At 41.8% G+C, this 11,133-nt stretch overlaps 1 protein-coding gene across 6 annotated transcripts in view; it reads left to right on the top strand.

The window, feature by feature from the left end:
- Positions 1-6,885: 6,885 nt before the first annotated feature.
- The window catches only part of susd2 (sushi domain containing 2), a 125,965-nt gene continuing 121,717 nt past the window's right edge, over positions 6,886-11,133 (top strand). For all 6 annotated transcript variants that reach the window (XM_043715912.1, XM_043715915.1, XM_043715916.1 and 3 more), the window contains exon 1: positions 6,886-7,067. In XM_043715912.1, coding sequence (XP_043571847.1) covers positions 7,003-7,067 — 65 coding nt within the window. In that variant the 5' untranslated portion in view covers positions 6,886-7,002. The remainder of the gene's footprint in view (positions 7,068-11,133) is intronic.

The raw sequence follows: 11,133 nt of genomic DNA, 5'->3' as shown, positions 1-11,133 counted from the left end.
ATTTATCGTGTACCCCCCCCACCCGCAGGTTCACTCACCTTCACTCTTTTGCTGCTACTGTTGTTGCTCGGCCTGTCATCCGTTGCAGACTTCGAACAGGCCACTAAATCCTCTGTGTTCTCTGTGAGGATACCGCAACATTCCTTGCCAAATCTGGGAACTTGTTACAAAATTTCTAGATGTGCTCAACAGGACATCTACAAATTTTACTGTCGCAAATATTAGTTCAAATCACCTTAATGGCTATTGAATGTTAGTTCTTTGGTGACAGAGGGGAGGGGGTTGTTGGGACCAGACGGGATGTTGGTTGCTCTATGTCCTGAAGACAACTGTACTTGATGGACCAAGTTTGGTATAACTACATTAGATCAGTCACAATGATGTTTTGGCCTCTTGACACGACAAGTTAGGAAGTTTTTGATACACCATTGCACACGTGAGACAGTGTCTGTCACTCACATTAAAGTCAGGGTTCAGCTGTGAGCCAAGCTGAAGAGAACTGGAAGCCATCCATCTCACATGGAGGGTGTCCTGAGTTATGAGCTAACATGGAGTTTTAGAGCCAATTTTTATGACTAATATTTCTGTGCTGTGGTCCTTGGTTCACCATTTCAATTTCAATCAGTCTCCGGTTTCCACTCACTCCTTATCTTGTAAGATTCACTTCAAATTTCAGTGAGAATGTCACAGTAATGATTCTTTGACTTACTGAATATGAATTCTCTCACTTCACAAATACTACCATCTACTTATATCATGCTGGGTATGACAGCCCACTCAGCTAATGCCTTACTCCCCATCAATCCCCAGTGCATTATGTTAAAACTCTTTCAGGCACTCGCCAATATGTACACTCCTCCAGACCTCCTCTCATGCAATCTGCATCTCTACTTTACAATCAGTGGTAGCAACTTCTACCATCTTTCCCACAATGCCTCTTCCTTTTTACATCTCTCACCCCACTTATCCCTCAATGGTCCTTTTCATCACCTTCCCAATATCCTTCTCAATTCTATTTGAATCTGTTGCCTGCAAGTGCAAAGTACCTTAGAACAGTGTTATATATAAAAGATACAATATGCATGCAGCTTATTTTCTTCTATTCAACGCAGTCTTGGACAGAGAGTTTGATCTCATGGAGCATTACATTTGGGGTAATTTTGAGTTTAAAGATTACAGTGGACGAATATGCAAAAGTTTCAACTTCTGAAAAGCCGTTTGCAATTTTCTACTGCATGCTCAGAGCTGAACAAAGGCAAAGAAGGTTCGAAGTCAATATGGACTGGAGATGAACACTGACTGTTCACACAAGCAGACTTATTTTTTGCAAATGTTGTGATGTTTGGTACAGGTTTGATGTTGGGAATGACACCAGTGTAACCAGCTCCCACTGAAGTTCAGCAGTATTGTGATTAATGATTCAATTATTCTTTGTTTGGTTGTGTTAATCCTGTGTTGACTGATCTGTGTGCACTGTGCGTGATTAGTTAAGATTGGGTATGGACTCGGGGGAAGGTAAGCAAACGATAGAAAGCTGGAAGATAGAGTGAAATATGTAGTGGAAATGTTAAAACGCCACAAATAAAACTTGTTACACAAAGGGTGTGATCTCTGAAAAGGTCAAGCCATAAAATATAGAAGAGATGGCATTACCATTGGCAAATCCCTCCTCGCCCCAGGGCATTACCATTAACCAGAAACTAAACTGGCTGAACATTATAAATACAGTGAATATAAAAATCGAACAAAGTCTGGGAATTCTACTGTGAGTGACTCTCCCCCTGACTTCCCGAAGCCTGTCCACCAAGTCAGGAGCGTGAAGGAATACTGTCTGCTTGTCTGGATGAGTGCAACTCCAATAGCACTCAAGAACTTGAGACCATCAAGGACAATGCAGCCTGCTTGTTTGGAATCCCAACCTACACCTTCAACATTCACTCCCTCCATCACTCGCACATAAAGGCTGCAGCGTGTAGCATTTAAAAGATGAATTTTAGCAATGTGGCAAGCTTCCTGCACTACACCTGCCAAATCATGACCTCCAACACCTAGAAAGACAAGGTTGATAGATAAATAGGAACACTAGCATCTGCAAACCACACACCATCCTGATTTGGAACTATATCAACATCCCTTAAGCATTACTGTATCATTCTGGTGGAACTCCCTTCCTAATAGCGATGAGCATTATCTACATCACATGGAGTGCAGTGGTTCAAGAAAGCAGCTCACCACTACCTTCTCAAGGGCAAATAGGGTGGGCAATCTAAATGCTAATGCTACTCACTTCCCTTGAACAGTATACTGGATATGAAGAAAGCAACAGGCAGGAAACAGCAAAAGGATTTTCTCTCCCTCCACTAAATGGACAGGTAGTTTACTTTATCCTGTGCATCTTTCCAGGTTAAATGACAAGTGAATTTTCATTGACCTTCATCTTTGCTAAAAGGAGACTGGAAGTTGAAGCTTTTAATCTTGGTCTTATCAGAACTAGGTTGCAAGAAATAGACTTGGGTAAAAAAGAAAGACACCATTTATACAGCATGGGAAAAGCATGCTGAAGGGTTGGATCTCCGTTGCAGAAAGACCAGTTGTCTGTCAATCTTAATTCTCAGAACAGGCAGGTCGATTCTGATTGATCAGGGGGTTACCATGGTCTGAGAAATAAGATTGATGCATAACTTGTTGCTGCATCATCATCAGTGCCTGTTCCTCATGCTGTACAGAATGGTGTCTCTTTCCTCAAGCCTGCTTTTTTGTTTCCTGGTTCTGATAAATGCAAGATGAAAAGCTTCATTTCTTGTCTCCTTTTGGCAATGTTTACGATTTGTATTATCAAGCATTTATTAATGTGACCGTAGTCGGGATTGACAAAATCATCACTCCCGCTGTGAGTGTGGCAGGAAGACTGGGCATTAGGTAACAATTGTCCTTCTTGTAAAATTAACGGAATGCAAATAAGGAGAGCTCTATAAAAGGTTGACAATTTGCTTGAACAGATTATGAGCTGGTGGGCAGACTCAAAACTCTCTCCTTATTCTTCACATTGAACTCTACAACAGCAATTTGCACTTACTGAGTATCTCCAGCATTTACTGTTTCTGCACCAGTAAAAAACACATTATCTAAAGAGGATCATACCAATAAGTCGCCTGAAAACCATGGAATAAAAATCAGCTCTGCCTGCTTACTGACAAAATAGCAATAGTTGAAACTGAGCCAATATTCTGTCCATTGGTAAGTTATCAAACCAGGGTCCTCTGCCCTGTCAGGTAAATGGATCAGATCTCCCAGCATGATTAAAGGAGAGTACATTAAATCTCTTGATTTAATGTAACAATATAAAGTAGTCTGATGCTGTGCATATGAGAAAGAGATATAGGCTGTCGCAGCCTCAGGACATCCCAAAGTACTTTACAGCCAAAGAAATACTTTTGAAATATGGTCACTGTTGATAATATAGGAAATTATGATAACCAATTTGTACACAAATAGCTTCCACAAACTGTAATGTGAGAGTGGCTGGATATCCATTTAAATTTTGTTAGTTAAGGGCTAAATATTGACCTGGGCACTCGAGACAATTTGTTTGCTCCTCTTTGAATACTGCTGTGGGATCTGATCCATTTACCTGTCAGGGCAGCAGGACCCTGGTTTGATGACTTACCAATGGACAGAACATTGACTCATCTTCAACAATTGCTACTTGGTCAGTAAGCAGACAGAGCTGATTTTTATCCCATGGTTTTCTGACGACTCACTGGTATGATCCTCTTTAGATAATCTGTTTTGTTTTAGTGTTGCAGGAACAGTAAATGCCGGAAATACTCAGCAGGTCAGCCGGCAGCAACTTTGGAGACAGAAACAGAGGTAACCTTTCAGGCATGTGACCTTACATCAGAACTGAAAAAGCTAGAGATCTAAGAGATTTCGAATGCGTCAGAGGATGGGGTAAAGAACAAAAAAGAAGATTGGGACAGGGTGGATGGCAAGAGATTAAATGATAAAGGTCTTTATTGGGGCAGCCTTGAAGTGACATGAAGAATTAAACAATATGTTTAGAAGAAACAAAAGCAGAAATTATTGGAGAAACCCAGCAGGGCTGGAAGCATCTGTGGAGGTAAAGCAGAGTTGATGTGTTTAGATTAGGTTCCCTACAGCATGGAAACAGGCCCTTTGGCCCAACAAGTTCACACATTCCCCTACCCTATATTTACCCCTGACTAATGCACCTGACACTATGGGCAACTTAGCATGGCAAATTCACCTGACCTGCACATCTTTGGATTGTGGGAGGAAGCCGCAGCACCTGGAGGAAACCCACACAGACACAGGGAGAATGTGCAAACTCCACGCGGACAGTTGCCTGAGGTTGGAATTGAATGTGGATCCCTGGCACTGTGAGGCAGCAGTGCTAATCACTGAGCCACCCCACAGTGTAGAGAAGGTGTGAAAGGCAGAATCATGAGTACAGGTATTTCTTCGATAATGTAATGGTTGTGTTCTTGTGCAACCTTGCATTATAGAAGAATCGCGATTTAGAAACAGTGCTTAAAGTGTTGGCAACACACATTTTAACAGTCGGCGCTTTAGAAACAGTGTCCCCAATTCGTCAATCGCATTACAGCGAATTCGTATTAACGAAACTCACGTTATAGCAGAATGACCTATAGCTGCAAATGAATCAAGGTATATATTAAAATGAAGTAAAACTAACTGGGAGGAAGGGGATATCATCGACAATTGCTGAACTCAGTGTTGACTCTGGAAGGCTATGAAGTGCTCAGTTACAAGATGAGGTGTTTAATCTTGCATCGAGCTTCATTCAAACACTGCAGCAGGCCAAGAGCAGAAAGGGAATAACGCGGAGAATTAACGTGGATGATTGGAAGCTCAATATCATGATCTTGGACTGGATGCAGGTGAAGTGGTCACCCACTCAGCCTTTGGTCTCACCAGATAGAGAAATTAATTGTAAACAGTGAACGTAATACACAAACATAAAAGTAAAACACTGCAGATGCTGCAACTGTTTTTTTAAAGTTGAAATGGAACTGGGACCAGGACAGATAGAGTGAGGTCTTACTGATGGAGAGAGAGGTTGAGCTAGTGGCAGTGCATGGCACTGAGGGTAGATCTCAGGATGTTGTCAGAATAATTGCTCAAGTAGTGTTGTACCTCATAGAGACCCTGGATGGATTTAAAACCGTAAAGGTAGAATTTCAGTTGAATCCACATGGAGAGCTTGAGATGGCCACTCAGGAAGGCAATTTAAAAGCAGATTTTTGTAAATACCTTATCAAACACAAAGAGGGAAATAGAAAGCAGAGAAGGTGAACAAACAGAAAGATTTGAAAGGATACCTTGTGGTAGAGAAGAGCAGAACTTCTTCAAGATGGCTGTACCAGGAGGAGAAGTGGTGGTGAATTAAACACTTAAATTAAAAAAATTACAGATACTGGACCGGTTCCAAAGAAGAGTCACATTGGATTTGCAATATTAACTCTGTTTCTCTCTTCACAGATGCTGCAAGACTTGCTGAGTTTCTCCAGTACTTCCTGTTTTTCAATTGTATGACATAATACACTGTATTGCCATGATGCAGATACACAAATTGCTGTTTCATTGGAAGGAGGTATGCATGGAGAGAAAAAGACAGACATTTCATTTTCTGTGTCTGCATGGAATGGTGCCTGAGGAAAGGGAGAGGGTGTTGGGGGCGTGATTTAGACCTAAACCTAAACCAGAATGTTGCAGAGAGATCAGTCCCTTTGGAATGATAAAAACAGAGGGCAAGGAGGGTGTGTTTGGTGGTGGCATTACCTGGAGGGGGAAGAAATAGCAAAAGGATGTGCTAAATACAGAGACTGTTAGGGTAGAAGGTGAAAGCAGGAAGAACAGGATTGTTGTTCTGGGAGTTGGGAAAAGGGCTTGAGCAGAAGGGCATCAAATAGAACAGACATGTTTGAATGCTTTTTAAAAATTTATTTGTGGGATGTGGGCATCGCTGGCTGGTCAGCATTTATTGCTCATCCCAGTTCTTGAGAAGGTGGTGGACAGCTGCCGTCCACCTGCTGTGGGCTGACCCACAATTCCCTAAGGGAAGGATTTCCAGGATTTTGATCTCGTGACAATGAAGGAATGGCAAAATATTTCCAAGTCTGGATGGTGAGTGGCTTGGAGGGGTTCTTGAAGGTGGTGGTGTTCCCATGTATCCGCTGTCCTTGTCCACTTAGATGGAAGTGGTTGTGGGTTTGGAAGCTGCTGTCTGAGGATCTTTGGTGAATTTCTGCAGTGCATCTTGTGGACAGTACACACTGCTGCCAATGAGAGTCAATAGCGGAGGGAGTGGATGCTTGTCAATGTACTGCCAATCAAGCTGCTTTGTCCTGAATGGTGTCAAGCTTCTTGAGTGTTGTTGGAGCTGCACTCAACCAAGCAAGTGGAGTGTATTCCATCACACTCCTTACAGGCTCTGGGGAGTCAGGAGGTGGTTACTCACAGCAGTATTCCTAGTCTTTCACCTGCTTATATAGTCACTGTGTTTATGTGGTTTGTCAACTACACTAGGAAGAGATTCCTCAGCTTCGGATAAGTGCAGACATAATTGAAGTCCTGTTGTGGAAGGTTGCATCAACAATATGATGGAAACCAAGAAATTGGGAGAATGGAATAGAATCCTTACAGGAATCAAATGTTGTCATGATAACTGTGTGTGGGGAGTGGACAATGGGCTTATAAAAACCATAGAAACAGATATCAGCCCTGCAATCAGGCAATTTTGTTCCATCACTCACTTCAGTATTGGTAATTTGAAAGTATATGATTCAATCGTGAGTATGTTTCATATTTTTGTTTCCAGATGCTCAGAATTCGTGTCAAAACAGTTGTGGACAAAGGTTGGCTGATTGTTCCTGTCATGTGACTTGCGAATCATTGCGAACATGTTGCCCAGATTACAGCGACTTCTGCCTCCGGGTATCTCCTCAATCAGGAACCTTAATGGGAGGAGAAGATTTTGTCATCGTTAATGCAACATTTAATGCTCAGGACAAGATAATTTGCAAGTGAGTCTGATATAGTCAGTAGACACCCTACCTAAGGATTAGTTAATATAAAACAAACATGTTTAATTTTGAATACACTGCAACAAAACATTGTCAATTTTTTCTTTTAATCCAAAGATGAGTATTTTATGCTATAATTAGTGTTATTTCCATAATGTATTCTTTGTCAAATGGTTGGGTACAAAAGCAGCTTGGACTAGTCTGCCCAAATGCTATTCATCAGGTTAGATTTTCAGTCGATTACAGGATTGACGTACAATCTGCATTAGCCCTCTGAGACTCTTTTCACTTTGCCTCCATGTGTAAACAGGCATTGCAGGTCTAGAGCCTGTCTGATTTTCTTTCCCGCTGTTCGTTACAATTCACCTTTTACTCTAGCTGTCTGATAACCATTTTCAAAAGGCATTGCTACAAAACCTCAAATATACCAAGTATTAATGCATTGTAGCTATTGCTTTGTATTGGTACAGAGCCTGGGATGGAAATGAAGTTGCCTGATATGAATCACAGAGTTCACAGGATTATTACAGTACAGAAGGAGGCTACTCAACCCATTTTGTTTCCAAAATAAGCATTTGACTTAGTGTCATTTTCTGGCATTGTTTCTGCAACTCTGCACATTGTTTCTTTTCGGGGAACAGTCTGACTCCTATTTGAATATATCGATTGGATCAGCCTCTAATACACTGACAGGAAGTGCCTTCAGACCGACCTACTTGCTGTGCCCAAAAGCTTTTTTGTGTATCTCTTTTGCCAATGACTTTAAATCTGTCATATCCTCTCCTGAGTGGTAACTTCCTATTTACCTTGCGCAGTCCTCTCATGAGTTTCATTACTATTAGGTTTCCTCCTTCCTTTCTCCAAGAAGACAGACCCCTAACCTCTCCAGCTATCTTCAAAACTGAAGTTCCTTATCCCTCTAACCATTCTCATAAATCTCTTGTACACCCTCTCCAATGCATCACATTCTTCTGAAAGTGTGGCATCTGCTATTGGATACAATACTCCAGCTGATTTTTAAAAAAAGTTCATCACAGCCTCTTTGCTCCTGTACTCCATGCCCCTGTTAATAAACCCTAGGATACTGTATGTTTTATTAACCATTCACTCAACCTATTGTGCCACATTTTTCACGACTTATGTACATATACACCCAATTCCCTCTGTTCCTGTAATCCCTTTAGAGTTCCAACTTCAATTTTATATTGTGTCCCAATGGGATGTTATCCCACAAAAATGAATCACTTCACATTTCTCTACAATTAATTTAATCTGCAATCTGTCTCCCCACTCCATCAACTTGTATATTTGCTACATTTTCTTCTGCACAATTTACAAAGCTTCCAAGTGTTCTATCAACCACAGATTTTGAAATTGTGCAATTTAGAACAAGGTGCGGGTTATTACTATATATCAGGAAAAGCAAAGTCTCAAAACTGACCCCTTGTGAACTCCACTGCAAACCTTCCTCCAGTTCAAAGAACATCCATGAGCAGACATTATGCTTTGTTGCAAATTGGGCAACCTATCTCTTTGGTCTAATTCTCTGATAGGTCTGGAGTCGAGTAAACATTAAGACATGGGTTGTACTGCACGAGTCCATGTATTCATATTACTGTAAATGCTAAAAGCCCTCCACATCTCTCCACTGACTGTCCCAGGCTGTCTGTGTGTATCTACGCGGCATCATCATCGTGGGTGGTGTGAATCATATTCTTCCAAATATTAATCCTTTTGGGCTCATATACATCAGCTCATACACATCACCCCTCAAGTCTTTGCCTTAATTATTATCTATTACATACATTCATCTTTTTACAAATACACACTACTCCGTCTCCCACAAGCCTCAGGCCTCATAGCTTCATTTGGTTTGGAGGTTTCACGTCTCTCTCAGAATGTGTTTTTGTTTGATCCAGATAAATGGCGGTCTGTCTTGTGAAACTTGGTTCTTGACTTGGATGGTCTTCTTAACAGAGTGAGGTTTCAGCTTCAACTCCTGGTTTATCCCAGAATATAACTTGTGGATGTTTCTGATCTGTTGGAATAAGACTCCTTCTATCTTATGGTATTTTCTGCTGTATGTACTATCCAATATCTCTGTTGATTTTTGTCATTTTCATGATCATATCCTCTCTGTTTTGATCCCGTATCCATCCCTTTTGACCTTCCCACAACTTCAGTAAATCCCTGGCAACAGAAATACTTCTGGAAATGTGTTGCTGGAAAAGCTCAGCAGGTCAGGCAGCATCCAGGGAACAGGAGAATCGACGTTTCGGGCATAAGCCCTTCTTCAGGAAGGGCTTATGCCCGAAACGTCGATTCTCCTGTTCCCTGGATGCTGCCTGACCTGCTGCACTTTTCCAGCAACACATTTCCAGCTCTGATCTCCAGCATCTGCAGACCTCACTTTCTCCTCAACAGAAATACTTCTACCAGGTAAAATCCTGTGGATTCTGGAAGTCTGAAACAAACACACGAAATCCTGAAGAAACTCAGCAGATCTGGCAGCATCTGTGGAGATAGAAACAGGGTGAATGATTTGAATCAAGTACGATTCTTCATCAGAACTTCATGTTCTAATCAGATGAGTCCCACTTGGCCCCTAGCCTTGAATGTTATCACACTTCAAGTGCTCATCCAAGAACCTCTAAAGGTATGAGGTTTCCCACCTCAGCCACCCTCCAAGGCAGTACCTTCCAAACCCTCACCAACCTCTGGGTGAAAACATTTTTCCTCAAATCCTCTCTCAGTCTCCTGCCTTTCACTGGAAAATTATGACCCCTTATTATTGTTCAATCAACTACCCATTCATTTATCTGTGACTCATAATCACAGACACCATTATCAGGACATCCCTCAGTCTTCTCTGCTCCAAATAAACCCTGAGTTTATCCTGCTTCACTTCATAGCCTAAATGGTTCATCCAAGGCATCATCCTGGTGAATCTCTTCTGTAACCCCTCCATTGCAATCACACCATTTCTCCAGTATGGTGACCAGAACTGCACACAGTACTCCAGCTGTGGCCGAACCAAAGTTCTTAACAGCTCCAACATAACCTCCCTGCTCTTACAATCTATGCCATGACTAGTAAAGACAAGTGGCCTGGAAGGCTTCTTAACTATCCTATTAACCTGTCCTTCTGATTTCAGGGATCTGTGAAGGAGCATCCCAAATGCCATTCATTGAGTGGTCCCTTGTCTTGTTCCTTCTTCCAAAGTGCATCAGTTCACACTTGTCTGGGTTTTAAATTCCACGTGCCACTGAACTGTCCATCAGACCAATCCATTTATATGTCCCTATAACCTAACACCTTCCTCCCCAGTGTCAACCACCAGACCAGTCTTTGTGTCACCTGCAAAACTTACTCGTCGTCCCCCTGACATTCTCATCTCTGTTATTTATAAATAACACATACAATAAGGGACCCAGCACTGATCCCTGTGGTAAAACCCTGCACACCAGGCTTCAGTTACACAAACAGCCTTCTACCACTATCCTCTGTCTCCCATCATTAAGCCAATTTTGAATCCAACTTGCCAAGTCACCCTAGATCCCATGAGCTTTTACCATTTCTTAAAATTTGTTTCATGTTTCTTATACTTTTGATAAAATAAGGACTTCTATATAGAAAGCCCCTTTCAACCATAGGATTACCCACAGTGATTTTCAGCCAATAAAATATTTTGGAATAGTCGCAATGAAGAAAACGCAGCACCCAACTTGCTCAACGCAAGCTTTCATAAATAAGACGATCATATTGGCTGGATAACGAGTGCTTTTGTGATGCTGTTCGAAAGATAGACTTTGGCCAGGAATCTGAGGATAACTTACCTGCTCTTCTGTAAAATACTCGCATGGGTTCCTTAACATTCCACCTGAGTGGGCAGCAAAGGCCTCCTTGGTTTAACATACCCACTAGGAGATGGACCCCTGACAGTGGAGGACCACTTTTGTAACCCAGTGGACTGTCAGCCAAGTTTCCTTTCTGCCATGTCTTCAAATGAGAACCCACAACATTTTGCCATTGAATGTACAAGGGTGAGAAACTGAGCCTCACATTA

The sequence above is a fragment of the Chiloscyllium plagiosum genome, chromosome 25 (genome assembly GCF_004010195.1).
Source record: "Chiloscyllium plagiosum isolate BGI_BamShark_2017 chromosome 25, ASM401019v2, whole genome shotgun sequence".
Classification (NCBI taxonomy): domain Eukaryota; kingdom Metazoa; phylum Chordata; class Chondrichthyes; order Orectolobiformes; family Hemiscylliidae; genus Chiloscyllium; species Chiloscyllium plagiosum.
Note: the sequence above shows the minus strand (reverse complement) of the source record. Positions and strands in the feature narration are given on the sequence as shown.